Source organism: Hypanus sabinus, chromosome 5 (genome assembly GCF_030144855.1).
Source record: "Hypanus sabinus isolate sHypSab1 chromosome 5, sHypSab1.hap1, whole genome shotgun sequence".
NCBI classification, from domain to species: domain Eukaryota; kingdom Metazoa; phylum Chordata; class Chondrichthyes; order Myliobatiformes; family Dasyatidae; genus Hypanus; species Hypanus sabinus.
The window spans coordinates 69,214,691-69,235,894 of NC_082710.1; the positions used below are offsets into that span (position 1 = coordinate 69,214,691).

The 21,204-nt window shown below is 40.8% G+C and overlaps 1 protein-coding gene across 1 annotated transcript in view; it reads right to left on the reverse strand.

Moving 5' to 3' along the window:
- Positions 1-6,518: 6,518 nt before the first annotated feature.
- Positions 6,519-21,204, reverse strand: part of noa1 (nitric oxide associated 1) — a 46,013-nt gene continuing 31,327 nt past the window's right edge. Inside the window, exons 5-7 of the mRNA XM_059970111.1 lie at positions 19,090-19,206; positions 10,688-10,805; positions 6,519-8,686 (exon numbers count right to left, since the gene is read on the reverse strand). Coding sequence (XP_059826094.1) covers positions 8,490-8,686; positions 10,688-10,805; positions 19,090-19,206 — 432 coding nt within the window. The 3' untranslated portion in view covers positions 6,519-8,489. The remainder of the gene's footprint in view (positions 8,687-10,687; positions 10,806-19,089; positions 19,207-21,204) is intronic.

The following is a 21,204-nucleotide window of genomic DNA, read 5'->3' on the forward strand; positions in this document are numbered from 1 at the left end:
TCAAAGACATTGTTGTTCCCATACCAGGCCATAATGCAGCCAGTCAGCACACTTTCCACTATACATCTATAGAAGTTTGCCAAGGTTTTCAATGTCATGCCAAATCTCCTTAGACGCCCGAGAAAGCAGAGGCGCTATTGTGCTTTTTTGCAGTTATATTTGTATGATGGGTCCAGAACAGGTCCGCTGAGATTGTGACGCTCAGGAATTTAAAGTTACCGACCCTCTCCACCTCTGATCCTTTGATGATTCTTCGGTTGTCCATCGAAATCCGATGACGACGTCCACTCCTTTAACGGTGAGATCTTTGATGACTGTACAGTCCTATCCTGGACCCACAAACTCTATTGTAGGTGGGACATGTATATGTGGTAGTGGTAGTGATGGCAACCATGGCTGCATTTCTCCTGGTTCTCTTCAGCTGTCTTCTGGTTGTTCTTTCCATCTCCAGAATATGAACTCCATCCCTACACAGCTGTCGCCAAGTGTTACGGTCAGCAGCAACATCCTCCAGGTCCTCAGGTCTGATCTCGCACTTCCTTAAAGCATTCTTCATCTGATCCTCACAGCGCTTCTTCAGCCCTCCAGCTGAGCATTGACCATGATGTAGTTGACCGTATAGCACTCTGTGGGGTAGCCAACATGGGGGCATCCTTATCACGTGCCCCAGCCACTGCAACTGAAACTGGGTGATCATGGCTCAATACTTCTGCAGTTGGTCTTTACAATTATTTCAGTGTGAGGCACCCGCTCACGCCAAGTAATTCCCAGGATGTGCTGAAGGCAGCTTATGTGGAAGTGTTCCAAGGACTTGATATGAAGGCTGTAGGTTACCCAAGCTTCACAGCTATAAAGGAGGGTGGTGACACCAACCGCTTGGTATACAGCGATCTTTGTGGAGGGACGAAGGCTCCCGTTCTGAAAGACTACACCGAAGTCTCCCAAAGGCAGCTGAAGTCTGTTTAATGCGGCTCTGGATGTCCTCGTCAATGCCGCTATCTTCAGAGAGAATGCTCCCCAGATATTTGAAAGATAGCACTACTGACAGCTTTTCATCACCAACAGTGAAGGCAGGTAGGGTGGGTGGGACACTAGCACTCCATTGGCAAACCACTTCTGTCTTGGTGGTAATGACGGTCAGCCCCATCCTGCTGTACGCTCTCACCGCCACAGCAAGGACAGTTTGAAGCTCCTCCGGAGTATGGGCCACAAGAGCACAGTCATCTCCATACTGCAGCTCCAGGACCCGCTCTCTTTGGAGTTTGGTGTTTGCGTGGAGCCTTCTGATGTCAAAGAGGTTGCCAGCTAATCAGACGTCCACTGCAACACTGCTGCTGTCTTTAATCTCATTGTGGAGAAGCTTGGTAACACGGGAGGAAGATGTTAAAGAGCACTGGTGCTAGCACACACCCCTGCCTCACCCCTGTGCGTACAACAAAGGGCTCGGACTCTTGTCCTCCTATGGTCACCCGAGCAGTCATCCCATCATGGAACTGGCGGAGGATGTTAACAAATTTATTGGGACAACCAAACCTGAGGAGTACATCCCATAAGAGCTCTCTTTGCACAGTGTCGAATGCTTTGGAGAGGTCGACAAAGGCCATAAATAGGTTCTGATGTTGCCTTTGGTTCATGGATCTCCTGGTTTCCCTCTCCTGAAGTTTACTAGCAGCTCCTTGTTCTTATTGACATTGAGTGAGATGTTGTTATTACAGCACTCAGCCAAGTTTTCAATCTCCTGTATGCTGTTTCATCATCCCCTTTTATACAGCCCACAACATTAAACCCATCATCATTAAACTTATCCAGATATCATATGATATATCGCATATAAACACCTGAATTCTCCCAATGTATTTTTAAAACATTTTCCTGAAGAGAAGACAGGATCTCAATTTAAATAGCCAAAAAGTATAGCCAAAAAAATAGCCAGTGAATGTGATGATAGATCACCGCTGTCTTGGAGTGAAAGATCACTACACTTTAAGGCTGCAGCAGTTTGGGAAGTTCACAACTACAGATGTGCTGGGCTGTCTGCACCACTCTCTGCAGAACCCTGTGATTAAGGGAGGTACAATTCCCATACCAGGCAATGATGCAGCCAGTCAGGATGTTCTCAATTCTGCTCCTGTAGAAAGTTCTTAGGATCTGGGGGCCCATAACAAAGTTCCTCAACCATCTGGGGTAAAAGAGGACCACACAAGATTCTCAGTGATGTGGATGTTGAGGAACTTAAAGCAGTTTACTCTCTCAACCCCAGATCCATTGATGTTGATAGGGGTTAACCTGTCTCAATACCTCTGTAGTCCACAACCAGTTCCTTTGATTTTTAGAGCAGCTTGTTACTGAGCCAACTGGGGGATCAGCTTTTCTGAATTGGGTATTATGTAATGAACTGGAGGTGATTAGGGAACTTCAAGTAAAAGAACCTTAGAATGCAGTGATCACAATATGACTGAGTTCAACTTGAAATTTGATAGGGAGAAAGTAAAGTCTGACATAGCAGTATTTCAGTGGAGTAAAGGAAATTAAAGTGGTATGATAGAGGAGTTGGCCAAAGTAAACTGGAAGGAGATGCTGGCGGGGATGGCAGCAGAGCAGCAATGATGTAAGTTACTGGGAGAAAATGACGAAGGTGCAGGACAGATGTATTCCATAAATGAAGAAATACTCAATTGACAAAATAGTATAACCGTAGCTGACAGGGGAAGTCAAAGCTAATGGAAAAACAAAAGAGGGCATACAACACAGGAAAAATTAATGGGAAGACAGAGGATTAGGAAACTTTTAAAACCCTGCAGACAACAATTAGAACCATTAGGAAGGAAAAGATGAAATATGAAAGCAAGCTAGCAAACAATATCAAAATGGATAGTAAAAGCTTTTTCAAGTATGTAAAAAAAAAAGAGATGAGAGTGGATATAGAACTGCTAGAAAATGAGGCCAGAGGAAATAATGAGGGACAAAGAGATAGCAGATGAACTAAATGAGTATTTTGTATCAGTAGCAGTGTGCCAGATGTTGAAGGGTGTGAGGGAAGAGAAATGAGTGCAGTTACTATTACAAGGGAGAAGGTGCTCACAAAGCTGAAAGACCTAAGGGGACACCTAAGGTCACCCGACTAGATGAACTCCACTTACGGTTCTGAAAGAGGTAGTGGTAGTGATTGTGGAGGTATTAGTAATGATCTTTCAAAAGTTATTGGACTCTGGCATGGTGTCAGAGGGCTGGAAAATTAAAAACAACACAGAAAAAAAACTACACCAGACTACAGACCTACCCAGGACTGCATAAAGTGCACAAAACAGTGCAGGCAGGCATTACAATAAATAATAAACAAGACAATAGGCACAGTAGAGGACGGTAAGTTGGTGTCAGTCCAGGCTCTGGGTATTGAGTGTTGATAGCTTGGGGGAAGAAATTGTTACGTAGTCTGGTTGTGAGAGCCTGAATGCTTCAGTGCCTTTTCCCAGATGACAGGTGGGAGAAGAGTTTGTATGAGGGGTGGATGGGGTCCTTCATAATGCTGTTTGCAGATGCAGCGTGTAGTGTAAATGTCTGTAATGGTGCTGAAATGTCTGTAAATGTCTGAAGGTAGAGACGCTGCTGGGCTTTCTTTGCTATGGAGCTGGTGTTGAGGGACCAGTTGAGATTCTCCGCCAGGTTAACACCAAGAAATTTGGTGCTTTTAACAATCTCTACAGAGGAGCTGTCGATGTTCAGTGGGGAGTGGTCGCTCCATGCCCTCCTGAAGTCAACAACCATCTCTTTTGTTCACATTCAGAGACAGGTTGTTGCCTCTGCACCAGTCTGTTAGCTGCTGAACCCCCTCTCTGTAAGTTGGCTTGTCGTTCTTGCTGATGAGACCCACCACGGTTGTGTCATTGGCGAACTTGATGATATGGTTCAAGCTGTGTCTTGCAGCACAGTCATGAGTCAGCAGACTGAACAGCAGTGGACTGAGCACACAGCCCTGGGGGGCCCCCGTGCTCAGTGTGATGGTGTTGGAGATGCTGCCTCCGATCCAGACTGACCGAAGTCTCCCAGTCAGGAAGTTTAGTATCCAGTTGCAGAGGGAGGTGTTCAGGCCCAGTAGGCTCAGCTTTCCTATCATTTTCTGAGGGATGATTGTGTTGAATGCTGAACTGAAGTCTATGATCAACATTCAAATGTACGTGTCTGTTTTGTCCAGGTGGAGGGTGATGGCAATGGCATCATCTGTTGAATGGTTGGGATGGTACGCAAACTGCAGGGGGTCCAGCAGGGTCTTGATGTGTCTCATGATGAGCCTCTCAAAACTCTTCATGATGATGGATGTGAGTGCAACGGGACGGTAGTCATTGAGGCAGGACACTGAAGACTTCTTCGGCACGGGGATGATGCTGGCGGCCTTTATAAGGCACTGGTGAGGCCTCACCTTGAATATTATGAACAGTTTTGGGCTCCTCATCCTAAAAAAGATGTGCTGGCATTGGAGACAGTCCAGTGGAGGTTCATAAGGATGATTCTGGGAATGAAAAGGTTATCATACGAGGAACGTTTGATAGCTGGGTCTGTACTTACTTGAATTTTGAAGGATGAGGGTGGATTCCAAGTGCTTGGGTATATTTAAGGCAGAGCTTGATAGGTTCGTGATTGGACATGGCATCAAAGGTTACGGGGAGAAGGCTGGAGAGTGGGGCTGAGGAGGGGAAAAAAGGATCAGCCATGATTGAATGGTAGAGCAGACTCAAATGGGCCTAATTCTACACCTATCTGTTATGGAAAGTAGAATTAAAATGGGTGGACATTAGGAAATCCCATCTGTTGTGGCAGACAGAGCGAAGTTGCTAAATTAATTGTTTGCCTCGTCTATGTTAGGCCTTCTGGATGTAAAGGCGGCTGCACTGAGAGCACCAGATCAGTAGACCAGCAATGGTGTATATTTGTTGCTGCATCATCACTAAAGGCAAGTATGTACATCTACCTTCTATATAAGATCAAAACTATGAGCGATGTTCCCGGTATAGTCTTATCATTGTTCTGTTGTAGACAAAGTGAGTCTTCTTATACTCCATTCCCATGTAACAAAAACATGTTACTTTTGCTTAATCACTGGAGACCACCAACCTCTGTACTTGCACACTCTCGAAGAGGCTTGTCTCATACTAGTTAAATTTAATTAAACTTGCAAATCATATTAATCACTAAATAGGTACTTTGCATCGGTATTTACTGAGAATGATTTGAAAGACAGTGAAAACAGAGTTGGGCATGCTAATGTGCTGGGATATTTTGAGATTATTTTGGAGATAATGCTGGGTCTTCTAAAAGCATTAAGATGGATAAATTGCAGGGTCTGGTGGCATATAGTTTATCCCAGAATACTGAACGAAGCAGGTAAGGAGGTTGCTGGACTTTGACAAAGATCTTTGTGTTTTACTAGCAACAGGCGAGGACTTGGAGGATTGGAGAGTAGCAAACGTTCAAGGGAAATAATGATAACCCAGGTAATTATAAATCAGAGTCTCATGTTAGTTAGGGAAATTACTTAAGGTGATACTTCAAGACAGAATTTATGTGCATTTAGAAATGCACAGGCTGCTTAGGTACAGTCAGCATAGCCTTGTGTGGAGCAGTTCATGAGGTACAAACTTGATTAAGTACCTTTGTTGCCTCAAAAAAAGCTCAACAAAGGTAAGACAGGAAATATTATCTACGTTGATTTTAGGAAGGCATTTGATAAAGTCTCTACTGGTAAATTGATCCAGAAGATAAAAGCGAATTGGCTAAATGGCTGTTATTCTGGCTGGAGGTACATGATGTATTCTACAAGTATCTGTGCTGGAACTTCCGTTTTATTTATATATTACATACAGACACAGTATATATATCTAATATATGAGATTTGGATGAAAATGTTGATAGGTGCATTAGCAAGTTTGTGATGAAACTGAACAATGTAAAGGAGTATTAATGTTGCATTTTGGGAGATCAAATGAAAGGAGGAAGTTAAAGTTAATAGTATTCAATGGCATTGAAAGTGGCTTGCAGGTACATGAGGTAGTAAAGGTGTGTGGCATGCGATGGTGTGTGTGTGTGGGGGGGGGGGGGGAATGTTAGCTATAAGTAAGTTGTGGGCAGCCATAAAAAACTTTAGCCAGGCCACACTTCAAGCATTGTGTGCATTTCTGCTAATCCCATCATTGGAAGGATATGAAGACTGTAAAAAGATTGCAGAAGAGGTATACCAGGATGCTGCCTGGATTAGAGGGTATGAGCAGGTGGCAAGTTTGGACAAACTTGGGTTGCTCTCTCTGGAGTGTCAGAGGCCGAAAGGAGATCTAATAGTCTTTTTTTTTGCAATTGAGAGCATAGATAGGGTGGATGATCAAAATCCTTTCCTTAAGGTAGTTACAGAACATGGTTTTAAGTAAGTTTAAAGGTGATATGAGTGGTAAGTTGTTTTATGCAGTGAATGGTGGGTGTCTGTAATGAGTGTAGTAGTGGAAGTTGCATTTTAGTAGAGTTTCCAAGGATTTTAAATAGACAAATGAATATAAAGGGAATGACAGTAATTAGAATCAGGTTTATTATCAATGACATACTTTGATTTTGTTGTTATTGGCAGCAGTACGATGCAAAATATATAAAAACTGTTACAGTAAGAAATACAAAAAGAAAATAAGTAGTGCAAACAGAGAGCAAAGCAGACCATTCATGGACCATTCCTAAACGTCGTGTCTTCAGGCTCCTGTACCATCTCCCTGAAGGTAGAAATGAAACTAAGGCATGTCCCACACATTGAAAGTCCTTACCGATGAAAATTGCCCAAGATGGAGCTGGCTGAGTTTACAAAACACTGCAGCCTTTTCTGATCCTATGCATTGTCACCTCTACATCTGACAGTGATGCAACTGGTGAGAATGCTCTTCATGGTACATCTATAGAAATTTACTTGTCTTTAGTGATGTACCAAATCTCCTAAAACTAATGATGAAATTTAGCCACTGGCTCATCTTCTTTTAATTGCAATACTATGTTGGGTTCAGGACAGATCTTCAAACCTTGACACTCAGGAACTTGAAGCTGCTCGTTCTTTCCCCTGCTGTTCACTTAATAATTAATGATATGTGTTCTCCTGTCTTCCCATTCCTGAAGTCCACAATCAATTCCTTGGTCTTGATGATGGCAAGTTCAAGACTGTTGCTGGAACATCATTCGACCTGCCAATCTATATCATTCCTGCCTACTAATGGACAATGGGTCCTTTCTATGTAGCCTTGAAAAAGTATTCAGCCCCACAACCATTTTCACATTTTACTGTCTCATTTTCTAAATTTTAAATATATTAAAGTAGGATTTTAAGCTCATCTATAAATATTGTGCATCATGTCAAATCAATAGAGAAATTCCAAAACCTACCAACAATTTACTAAAAATTAAAAATCAAAATTGCGAGGCTGAAAAAGTATTCATCCCCTTTGTAATTTACCTTATCAACTCACCCAATTTGTTGAGGTAGAAAATTTGAGGATCACCTGTTTTCAATAAATTCCCAAGGATAAATACCCTCTCTCTGTAATGGAAGATTTTCAAAAGACCAAACCAAAATGAAGACAAAAGAGCACTCAAGGCAAGTCAGGAAATGATAATAGAGAAGCACAGATCTGGGGAAGGGTACAAAGTCATCTCAAAGGTACTGGACATACCACGAAGCTTAGTACAGTACATTGTGAAAAAGTGGGGAAAATAATGAAACCACAGCCACACTGCCTAGGTCAGGCCGTCCCTCTAAACTTAGCCTCCGGATGAAATTGGCACTTTAGGCTACTGTGATGCCAACAAGTAAGCTGCAGAAGTCGGAGGTCACAAGTGCAGATGAAGTTTGTGGCTTCACAATCCAAGGCCTTGTACAAAAAGGGTATTTATGGAAGAGTGGCAAGGCGGAAGCACAGGCTTAAACAAAAAGCATGTCCTTTCCCATAAAAACTTTGCAAAGCATCATGTGGAAGATACTGCAAATATGTGGATGAAGGTCTTATGGTTGGGTCAAACTAAAGAACTTTTTGGCCTGCTACGCAGTATTAGCTTTGTGCCACAAGTTAGATACAGTGAATATCTAATTGGAGTAGCTAAATATAGTTAAAGGGCAAAATGCATGAGGATGTTCCTACAGTCCAAGAAGTCTAATGGATATCACATTGCAATCAGCTCTGGAGGATTGAACTATAGCACAATTAATGGTTGGAGCCTCTACATTTAAATCCCTATAGAACACTGCTCTGTCCCATTCATCAGTTTTGTTTAGCAGATTGCTGTGATTTTGTACATTCATTTATTCTCAATTCTGTCAAAAGTACAGCACTCCAACATTATCAGTACAGATATTGCTGATAACCTAACAAGCTTACTTTCAAAATTACAAAAAAAAATGAAGCCTGCACATTCAGAGTTTCAACAAACAGTTCTGTAAGTCATTTTTATAAGTATGCCACAGTCACATTCCTCTAGTGGGCTGCAAAGTTTTGAACAAATGGCAATGGCTTTTTAAGTTTATAAGCTGGGGTTTTTCTTATTCGTTCTCCTTTAACCCCAACAATAAATGGAAGGAGAGGTGGCTTCTCAACCATTAAGCCAATTCCAGCAGGAGTATATGCTCGAAGGTGAATCTTATCCTTTGGATGTGCAGTCACTGCAACCCAGCCTTAAAAAAGAGCAAACATGAGATTAGACATTTATGTTACAGCCATAGAGCAACACAATATAGATGCATGAGTCTGTACTGAACAGGTGCTCACCCAGCTTGTCCCAATTTCCTGTGTTCAGTCCATATCCAATTTCATCCCTCCAATCTACAGCAAATTTACCAAAATTCTTTGTATGCAAAGAGTTTTAAAAATACATTATTCCACCTATAAGCATTTGACACTCCAGTAAATAACCCCCAACATCCAGCCATTTCAGTTCATCTGTTTACACTTGAAATACAGCAGGAAGTGATAAAGCCATCAATTTGAATTTCCCCCTTCCTTCAATCTAACATTTTCCTCATCTGTGCATAGGCTTAGACATCAATAGATGCTCTGGGAATACAAGGATAATTTACACAGGACTACTAATTTCTCATCCCAAACAAAAATAATACCTTTTCTCCTTGGAGTGACGGAGGATGAGAAGTGACCTGATAGAGATGTGTAAGCTGATGAGAGGCATTGATCGTGTTGATAGAGGCTTTTTCCCAGGGCTGAAATGGTTGTCACAAGAGGACACAGGTTTAAGGTGCTGGGGAGTAGGTACAGAGGAGATGTCAGGGGTAAGCTTTTTACTTAGACAGTGGTGGAGGCAGATATGATAGGGTCTTTTAAGAGACTCCTGAATAGGTACATGGAGCTTAGAAAAATAGTGGGCTATGGGTAAGCCTAGTAATTTCTAAGGTAGGGACATGTTCCGCACAACTCTGTGGGCTGAAGGGCCTGTATCGTGCTGTAGGTTTTCTATGTTTTTATTGTAAATGTCATAGTACTTGGGTTCTGCCAATGTTTTCACAAAACCAGTATCAAAATACTGAAGATGATGAAAAATCAGAAATAAACAGAATGCAGGAGATGCTCAGTAGCCTAGGTGTCTTACATTAATAGACATAAGTTCTACAACGATCATAGTATACAAAGCTGACACTGAACATAAATCACTATTCTGCACCAATGTAAGGGTTTCCACCACGATACTATTTAATAAAATCTACATTTTATCTACCCTTGAATATCCAAGACTTATTATTAAACAATATCATGCTCTCAAAGTATCAAGGTCTATCACTTCAAATAAGCCATACTTTGACAAGAACACCTGTGATTTCTATATAAATAACTGCATATATAGCAGACAGCTCAAATACTCGTACTGCTGCTTCTGTAGTTCCAAATGCAGACACTGTATCGTTGTTGATGGTTCATCTGGTGTACACAATGTTTAGCATAAGTTCTTTTCTTGATAAGGAGAAAAGTAGCACACACAAACCAGATGTTAAAATTAAAATTGCATGATCAAGAGGTAGGCTCTTCCCTTTTATTAGCAATGAAAGCAAAGCAAACCCAAGAATAACACCAGGAAAATATGAATTCCTAAATTCAGAAGAACATGGGTGTGTGATTTAAAATAGCAGAATATATTTAAAATCAAGCTATGCTATTCACAGTAGCTAGTACCTTCTAATTGTATTGATTTAGAAGAATCTTTAATCTGGAATCCTGAAACCATCGTTGGGGCAGCAATGTATTTGCTGTAGTACACAGAATGACAATGGGAGTCTGGCTCACTGGCAGGGGAATTGCCTAGTAACTCAAGCGACGATATTGTCTTATTATAGTACAATACTGGGTATTTCTTGTAATTATTTAATCCATAGTAGATTAATTTATAGGCAACACAATTTATTTGCAGTAATAACAACTTTAAGGTGATTGGTTTGTCTCCCACAGATGCATATTCACCTAGTTCACAAAGAAAACACAGTTATATCGAAAGATCTTTATCAATGGAAGTACAATTTTTGATTTTTTTCCCTTTAGCTATGTCATGAGTGCTCCAGTCTGATATCTATTGTATGGATATCATGAAGTATAGCTGATCATGCAACAATGCAATTGTAACCTGTACGGATGTGTTATTTTAAACATGTCAAAATACAATTAAAGGACAGCACCTGCTGAAGAAAATTTTATGTCAGCAACAGCCTCAAGGGTTCCAATTCCATCCAATTCAATATCCTGGGATACCAGAGGGGGGAAATTTTTCATTCTCTCCTCATCACCAATAGGAACCTAGTGGAAATGTAGACAAAGCAGGTAAGTTTAGAAGCAATTTAATGTACAGGGTTGATAACCAGCATCTTTCCCCAGCTCTGAAATCATCCTTTTGCCAACTGAATACCATAGTACCCCAATTTTTAATCATCCATTTATATCTACTGAATTAAGTTAAATGCAGCTTTAGAGATTGGGTTGACAAACAAATAATCCTTCAGTCTCCACAACCACTTCCATCTTAGACCATTTCCACATTTAAATCATGATCTTAGAACAAAGCATAATTTTGTATTTTCATTTTGTAGAGATCAAGTTTTCAAAATGGGTCATGGGATGGGGGATGGGGTGTGGGGTATAAGGGTCCGTGTGGGCCATGACACTTGTTTAATGTTTATAAGTTAGACCGGAAATTTACACGTTCCATTTAAGAATGAAGCCACTTTACTATGGAGGCAGAATATAGCTGTGGAATCAGAGCTGCGCAAAGAATCAAAGCCAATGAGGAAAAGCAAAATATAGGGAGTTGGAGAAAGTTGGTGGGTGGAGTGAGGAGAGAAGGGAATTAAGAATAGTAGAATCAGAGTGGTCAGCTATGTGTGGAGCCGAGGGAGATGGGAGAGATTTTGAACGATTTCTTCTCTTCGGTATTCACTAAGGAGAAGGATATTGAATTGTGTAAGGTGTGGGAAACAAGTAAGGAAGTTATGGAACCTATGACAATTAAAGAGGTGGAAGTACTGGCGCTTTTAAGAAATTTAAAAGTGGATAAATCTCCGGGTCCTGACAGGATATTCCCCAGGACCTTGAGGGAAGTTTGTGTAGAAATAGCAGGAGCTCTGATTGAGATCTTTAAGATGTCATTAGAAACTGGGATTGTGCCGGAGGATTGGCGTATTGCTCATGTGGTTCCATTGTTTAAAAAGGGTTCTAGAAGTAAGCCTAGCAATTATAGACCTGTCAGTTTGACATCAGTGGTGGGTAAATTAATGGAAAGTATTCTGAGAGATAGTATTAATAATTATCTGGATAGACAGGATCTGATTAGGAGTAGCCAGCATGGATTTGTGCGTGAAAGATCATGTTTGACAAACCTTATTGAATTTTTTGAAGAAGTTACGAGGAATGTTGACGAGGGTAAGGCAGTGGATGTAGTCTATATGGACTTCAGCAAAGCCTTCGACAAAGTTCCACATGGAAGGTTAGTTAAGAAGGTTCAGTCGTTAGGTATTAATGCTGGCGTAATAAAATGGATTCAACAGTGGCTAGATGGGAGATGCCAGAGAGTAGTGGTGGATAATTGTTTATCGGGATGGAGGCCGGTGACTAGCGGGGTGCCTCAGGGATCTGTTTTGGGCCCAATGTTGTTTGTAATATACATAAATGATCTGGATGATGGGGTGGTAAATTGGATTAGTAAGTATGCCGATGATACTAAGGTAGGAGGTGTTGTGGATGAGGTGGGTTTTCAAAGTTTGCAGGGAGATTTATGCCAGTTAGAAGAATGGGCTGAACGTTGGCAGATGTAGTTTAATGCTGAGAAGTGTGAGGTTCTATATTTTGGTAGGAATAATCCAAATAGAACATACAGGGTAAATGGTAGGGCATTGAGGAATGCAGAGGAACAGAGTGATCTAGGAATAACAGTGCATAGTTCCCTGAAGGTGGAGTCTCATGTAGATAGGGTGGTGAAGAAGGCTTTTGGAACGCTGGCCTTTATAAATCAGAGCATTGAGTACAGAAGTTGGGATGTAATGTTAAAATTGTACAAGGCATTGGTAAGGCCAAATTTGGAATATTGTGTACAGTTCTGGTCACCGAATTATAGGAAAGATATCAATAAATTAGAGAGAGTGCAGAGACGATTTACTAGGATGTTACCTGGGTTTCAGCACTTAAGTTACAGAGAAAGGTTGAACAAGTTAGGTCTCTATTCATTGGAGCGTAGAAGGTTGAGGGGGGATTTGATCGAGGTATTTAAAATTTTGTGAGGGATAGATAGAGTTGACGTGAATAGGCTGTTTCCATTGAGAGTAGGGGAGATTCAAACGAGAGGACATGATTTGAGAGTTAGGGGGCAGAAGTTTAAGGGAAACACGAGGGGGTATTTCTTTACTCAGAGAGTGATAGCTGTGTGGAATGAGCTTCCTGTAGAAGTAGTAGAGGCCAGTTCAGTTGTGTCATTTAAGGTAAAATTGGATAGGTATATGGACAGGAAAGGAGTGGAGGGTTATGGGCTGAGTGCGGGTAGGTGGGACTAGGTGAGATTAAGAGTTTGGCACGGACTAGGAGGGCCGAGATGGCCTGTTTCCGTGCTGTGATTGTTATATGGTTATGGTTATAGTGTAGTTTACCCTGAAAACTAAATGTAACCAAAACACAACAAATGCCAAACGAGGGTGAACCCTTGCAAGGTGACAGGTCCCAATAGAGTATCGGTATGTCTCTGAAAACTTGTGCCAATCAACAAGCAGGGGTATTCAAAGGCATTTTGAATCTATCGTTGCTGTGGTTGGAAGTTTCCACTTGCTTCAAAAGGGTAACAATTATATCAGTGCACTAGAAGAGCAGGGTGAGCTGCCTTAACAACTATCGTCCAGTCGCACCCACATCTATGGTGATGAAATGCTTTGGGAGGTTGGCCATTGCTAGAATCAACCCCTGCCTGAGCAATGACCTGAACCCACTGCAATTTCCTATCGCCACAATAGATCTACAGCAGACGTGATCTCAATGACCCTCCATGTGACCTTGGATCACCAGGACAGTACAAACACTATGCTGTTTATTGACTATAGCTCAGTGCTGAACACCATCATTCCTGCAGTCCTGAATGAAAAGCTACAGAATCTGGGACTCTGCAACTGGTTCCTTGATTTCCTAACTGGAAGACCACACTCTGTGTGGATTAGTAATAACACCTCCCCCTCACTGATCATCAACACTGGTAAACTCAGGGATGTGTGTTTTGCCACTGCTTTACTCTCTCTACACAAAGACTGTGTCGCTAGGCATAGCTCAAATGCCATCTATAAATTTGTTGATGATTCAACAATTTTACTTTATTGTCACCAAACAATTGATACTAGAGTGTACAATCATCACAGCGATATTTGATTCTGTGCTTCGCGCTCCCTGAAGTACAAATCAAAGTAAATATAATAAAAATTTAAATTATAAATCATAATTAGAAAATAGAAAAGGGAAAGTAAGGTAGTGCAAGTCAGGTCCGGATATTTGGAAGGTATGGCCCGGATCCGGGTCAGCCGATCAGCAGTCTTATCACAGTTGGAAAAAAGCTGTTCCCAAATCTGGCCGTATGAATCTTCAAGCTCCTGAACCTTTTTCCAGAGGGAAGAGGGACAAAAAGTGTGTAGGCTGGGTGGGTCGTGTCCTTGATTATCCTGGCAGCACTGCTCCGACAGCGTGCGGGGTAAAGTGAGTCCAAGGATGGAAGATTGGCTTGTGTGATGTGCTAGGCTGAGTTCATGATCTTCTGCAGCTTCTTCCAGTCTTGGACAGGACAACTTCCCTACCAGGTTGTGATGCACCCGAGAAGAATGCTTTCTACAGTGCATTTATAAAAATTAGTGAGGGTTTTAGGGAACAGGCCAGATTTCTTCAGCTTTCTCAGGAAGTAAAAGCACTGGTGGGCCTTCTTGGCAGAGGACTCTATAGACCAAGTCAGGTCATTTGTGATATTCACCCTGAGGAACTTAAAGCTTTTGACTTGTTTCACCTGCGCACCACCGGTGTAGATGGGATCATGCGGTCCGCTACTCCTTCTGAAGTCAACAACCAATTCCTTCGCCTTGCTGATATTAAGGGATAGGTTATTGTCTTCGCACCATGCCACCAGGTTCTTAATTTCCTCTCTGTACTCAGACTCATCATTACCCAAGATATGGCCTACAATTGTGGTGTCATCAGCAAACTTATATATTGAGTTATATAATTATTATTTATACATCTATATATAAATACAAACCCCATTTCCAGAAAAGTTGGGATATTTTCCAAAATACAATAAAAACAAAAATCTGTGATATGTTAATTCACGTGAACCTTTATTTAACTGATAACAGTACAAAAAAAAGATTTTCAATAGTTTTACTGACCAACTTAATTGTATTTTGTAAATATACACAAATTTAGAATTTGATGGCTGCAACACACTCAACAAAAGCTGGGACAGAGGCATGTTTACCATTGTGTTACATCACCTTTCCTTTTAATAACACTTTTTAATCGTTTTGGAACTGAGGATACTAATTGTAATAGATTTGCAATTGGAAATTTTGTCCATTCTTGCTTGATATAAGACTTCAGCTGCTCAACAGTCTGTGGTCTCCATTGTTTGATTCTCCTCTTCATGATGCGCCATACATTTTCAATAGGAGATAGATCTGGACTGGCAGCAGGCCAGTCAAGCACACTCACTCTGTGTCTACAAAGCCACGCTGTTGTAGCCCATGCAGAATGTGGTCTGGCATTGTCCTGCTGAAATAAGCATGGACGTCCCAGGAAGAGATGTCATCTTGATGGCAACATATGTCTCTCTAAAATCCTAATATACGCCTCAGAGTCAATGGTACCTTCACGTACATGCAACTCACCCATGCTGTGGGCACTGATGCACCCCCATACCATCACAGATGCTGGCTTTTGCACCTTTCGCTGATAACAATCAGGATGGTCATTTTCATCTTTGGCACGGAGAACTTGACGCCTGTTTTTTCTGAAAACTAGCTGAAATGTGGACTCATCTGACCACAGCACAGTCTTTCAGTCCATCTGAGATGAGTTCGGGCCCAGAGAACTCGCCGGCGTTTCTGCATAGAGTTGATGTATGGCTTCCTCCTTGCGTAATGCAGTTTCAAGTTGCATTTCTGGATGCAGCGACTGTGTTAATGGTTTTCCAAAGTACTCCTGAGCCCAGGTGGCTATAATTGTCACAGTAGCAGGATGGTTTCTTAGGCAGTGCCGCTTGAGGGCTCGAAGATCACGCACATTCAACAGTGATTTGTGGTTTCCGACCTTGCTCTTTACGCACTGAGATGTCTCTGAATTCTCTGAATCTTTTCACAATATGTACTGTAGATGTCGAAAGACCTAAATTCTCTGCTATTTTGCTTTGAGAAATGTTCCTTTTGAACTGACTAACAATTCTCTCACGAATTTTGGCACAAAGGGGTGAGCCACGACCCATCTTTGATTGCAAAGACTGAGCCTTTGATGGACGCTACTTTCATACCCAGTCATGATACTTCACCTGCTACCAATAAGCCTGCTTAATGTGGAGTCTTCTAAACCAGTGTTACTTGAATATTCTGTGCACTTTTCAATCTTATTTTAACTTTGTCCCAACTTTTGCTGAGTGTGTTGCAGCCATCAAATTCTAAATTTGTGTATATTTACAAAATACAATTAAGCTGGTCAGTAAAACTATTGAAAATCTTTTCTTTGTACTTTTGTCAGTTAAATAAAGGTTCATGTGAATTAACATATCACAGATTTTTGTTTTTATTGCATTTTGGAAAATATCCCAACTTTTCTGGAAATGGGGTTTGTATATATTATAGTTATATACAAACTTATATAATTGTTGGCAGAATTTCAGATTTTCAGAGGGTCTATAAGAGTGAGATATTCCAGTTAGCTGAGTGTGTCTTAGTGACAACCTTGCACTATGCATCAGTAAAACCAAAGAGCTGATTGTGGACTTCAGGAAGGTACTAGGAGGGAGCACAACCCAAATCTCATAGAAGGATTAGAAATGGTGAGAGTGAGCAATTTCAAGTTCCTGAGTGTCAATACCTCTGAGGACCTCACCCTATCCCAACATATTGAGCCAGCTACAAAGGAGGAAGACAATGGCTATATTTCATTAGGAGTTTGAGGAGATTTGGTTTGTCATCAAAAACAGTCAAACTTCTACAGGTGTACTGTGGAGAACATTCCGATAGGTTGCATCACTGTCCAGTATGGGGGGATGGGGTCGGGGGCTACTACACAAGATGAAAGTAAGCTGCAGAAAGTTGTAAAATTAGTCATCTCCATCATGAGTAATAGCCTCTGTAGTATCCAAGACATTTTCAAGGAGCAGTGCCCTAAGAAGGCTGCATCTATTATTAGATACCCCCTCCACTCAAGACATGCCCTCTTCTCATTGTTATCCATCAGGAAGGAGGTACAGAAGCCTGAAAGCACATACTCAATAATTCAGGAACTTCTTCCCCACTGCCATCTGATTTTGAAATGGCCATTGAACCCATGAACACTATCTCGCTACTTTTTTAAAATTTCTATTTTTGCATTGCTTATTTAACTATTTAATATACAGGTGGCCTCCGTTTTTCTAACGTTCACTTTACGACAGACCGCTGTTACGAAAGACCTACATTAGTACCTGTTTTCACTAACCAAAGAGGATTTTCGGTTTTACGAAAAACGATGCCTGCTTTATACGTGTTTACCCCGAGAAAGACTATCATGACCGTGAAGTCTTGTGCGAGCACTTGTGTGTGTACACATGTACGTGCTTAGGTGTGCATGTGCCATTTTTTTTCCTCCAAATTGATTTTGGCTCGCTGTCTTCCCAATTTTGATAAGTGAAACTACACCATACATACAATATTTCTACTTTATATAGGCTGTATATTTATCATATATTTCCTGCTTTTACTATACGTTAGTGTTACTTTAGGTTTTATGTGTTACTTGGTTGGATTTGGTAGGTTTTTTTTTGGGTCTGGGAACGCTCAAAAAGTTTCCATTTAAATTAATGGTCATTGCTTCTTCGCTTTATGGCATTTCGGCTTACGAATGGTTTCATAGGAAGGCTCTACCTTCAGATAGCATTACTGTAATGCAGAGTTTTCTATATTTTTCATGTACAGCTGCTGCCACAAAGTTAACAAATTTCACAACATATGCCGATGATATTGAATCTGTTCTGATTCTGACCTTACAAAAAGATAAGGACAAGGAGATACGGAAACAGGCCTTTCAGCCCATCTTGTCTGTGCTATTTAATCTGCCTACACCTGCCTACCTGTACCCAGACCATGGCCCTCCATATCCCTGCTGTCCAAACTTCTCTTAAACATTGAACTCCATCTAGTGTGCACCACTTGGGCTGGCAGCTCATTCCACACTCTCAGAACCCTCTTGAGTGAAGTTTCCCCTTATGTTCCCCTTAAACATTTCACCTTTCACCCTTAACCCATGACCACCCAACCTAAGTGGAAAAAATGTTCTTGTATTTACCCTATTTATACCTCACATAATTTGTATATGTCAATCAAATCTTCTCTCAATCTTCTATGTTGCAAGAAATAAAATCCTAACCTATTCAATCTTTCCTTTTTACTCAGGTCCTCTAGACCCAGGAACATCCTTGTACATTTTCTCTGTACTTTTTCAAGATTATTTACATCTTTCCTTAGGTAGGTGACCAATACTGCACACAATACTCCAAATTAGGCCTCATCAATATCTTATACAATTTCAACATAACATCCCATTTCCTGTACTCAATGCTTTGACTTATGAAAGCCAATGTGCCAAAAGCTCTCTTTATGACCCTGTGACCTAAATTATGCACCTGTACTCCCAGATCTCTTTGTTCTACCACACTCCTCAATGCCCTACCGTTCACTGTGTAAGATCCACCCTGGTTGGTCTCACCAAAGTGCAACACCTCACACTTGTCTGCATTGAATTCCATCTGCCATTTTCCAGGCTATTTTTCCAGCTGGTCCAGGTCACATTGCAAGTTATGATAGTCTTCCTTGCCCATATCTTGATGACATCTGCAAATTAGCTAATCCAGTTTTATTTAGTTTATTTTATTTAGTGATACAACGTGGTGTAAGCCCATCTAGCCCTTTGAGCCACGCTGTGTAACCCCTGATAAACCTGATTAACCCTAACCTAACCATGGGACAATTTACAGTGACCATCAACCCACCCAGTCCTGCACTGGAATGTGGGAGGAAAGCGGAGCACCCAAGGCAAACTGACACAGGGAGGCTGTACAGAATTACATAATAAAACATGGAATAAAATGTCGGAACATGCTAGAAGGAAACAATATATACTCCTGCCTATATATTTTCATTCCTTCAGTAGATTGGCCATGACTGTATAACATCGCCAACACAACTGGTATCAGTTGTATGCAAATTGTAGGCTATCTTGGCCACATTTGTGTACTACAAATCCAATAGCAACCAATAGTAAAAGTACCAATTTTTATTTTGACAGCACACCATGCAGATTTGGTAGAGTTTTGACCTACCCCAAGCAGTACACTTCCAGCATGTTTTTTATAGATTGCATCTGCTTTTTCAAGGCTTGTAATATGGACTGGAATCTTGTTGGAAGCAACAACTGAAAACCAGGCTGAGTCTTCACCCTGGAAGGAGGTAATGAAAATGCCTTAAAACAAGGTTCTCTTTAAAATAAAAATAACAAAAGCAACAAAATGCAAATTAAAGTAAATAAGAGCTGGAATGCTAGAAACATTCAGCAGATCTGTCAGAGCCAATTCAGAGTTCAATGAAGACGCATGTCATTTTCCTATTTTAGACTTTGCAGTACTGACCTTGAGCACAGGCATGAACAACTTCCTGACTTTGAACCACTTCCCATTATCTATCAGATAGGTTATGCTGGCAACACACATATTTTGGTGAGGGGATTGACCCTTGTCTAGAACACCACTATCAGAACATTTTGGTGTCAACTCACTTTTAAAAAAGAATTCTCTTCACCTGTTTCCCATGTCATTCATTCTACTCAGTCAAGGAATTTTATTATACTTTCCCTTCTACTTCTAATTATTCAAACACTGTGACTGACCTTAGCTGCTGTGTACTGAGCCACAGTAAACACAGTATTTGTCACCATGTCAGAGATATGAGCATATACTGTAAATCTGCACTGATATCCTACAGTAATGTGTTACAGTATCATTTTAACTAAAAGTTACATGAGGCATGAAGTCTCTTAGGAAGCATAGAGTCATAGAAAAGTTCAGCACAGAAACAGGCCCTTTGGCCCATTTAGTCCGTGCCAAACCATTTAAATTGCCCTGCTCCCATCAACCTGCACCAGGATCACAGCTATCCATGTATCTATCTGAACTCCTCTTAAATGTTGAAATTGAGCTGGCATGCACGACTTGCACTAGCAGCTTGTTCCACACTCTCATGAACCTCACTGAAGAAATTCCCCTGGTGATCCTCTTAACCTTTTCACCTTTAACCCTCAACCCACAACAGTAGGCCATCCCTTCAAGTCTGCTCAAACACAGAATCTGATTATGAACTATCTTAATACAGCTCACCTCTGAGTCTCAATCTAAGCTCAGAGGTCATTATGTATTTGTGGTCATTGAGTATTTGTTTGTAGTCTTCTGCTGCTCTAGCCCAACCACTTCAAGGTTCAATGTGTTGTGCATTCACTGATACTCTTCTGCACACTGTTGTTGTAACATGTGGTTATTTGAGTTACTGTCGTCTTCCTGTCAGCTTGAATCAAGCTGGCTACTCTCTTCTGATCTCTCACTTACAAGGTATTTTCGCCCACGGAACTACTGCTTACTGAATGTTTCATTTTTTGCATCATTCTCTGTAAACTTTGGAGACTGTTGTGAGTGAAAATGCCAGGAGATCAGCAGTTTCTGAAATATTCAAACCGCTCCATCTGGCACCAACAATCATTCCATAGACAAAGTCATTTAGATCACATTTCTTCCCCATTCTGATGTTAGGTCTGATCAACAACTGAACCTCTTGACCATGTCTGCATGCATTTATGCATTGAATTGCTGCCATGATCGGCTGAATAGATATTTGCATTAATCAGCGGGTGTGCAGGTGTAACTAAAAGTGATAATTGAATGTACTTCCATGAAATGTGTCCCTATTTTAATTATATTGAACAATTTTTTTACCTCCAAGGCCAAATCAGTACAAAAACCAAGGGTCTCAATAAAACAACAACTTACTATTAACTTCAGACCTGAATGACATTTTACAAATTCTCCATATTGCAATCACTCAGATAGTCAAACGTGCCTGGCACAATGTGTACAAACTCCAAAGTACAGTTGTACACTCTTGTTTACATTTTAAACATCGTACAGGACTAAATAATAAAGTTGATAAGAGAATAAAACAAACAATGCAAAGATGGAAGAGTTAAAAAAATATTACAAGAGGGAAGAGGCAAAAAATGTCAATAATATTACTGATTCCAATATGGATCAAAAGATAAGATGACAATAGTAATTGATTATGTACTTCTTAAAAAACATGCCTGGGTTTAAACATCTCATTTTGATGTGATGTAAAAATCATTTAAAACATGAATGCATAGTTGGGGTTGATTAGATTACTTAATATTTGGT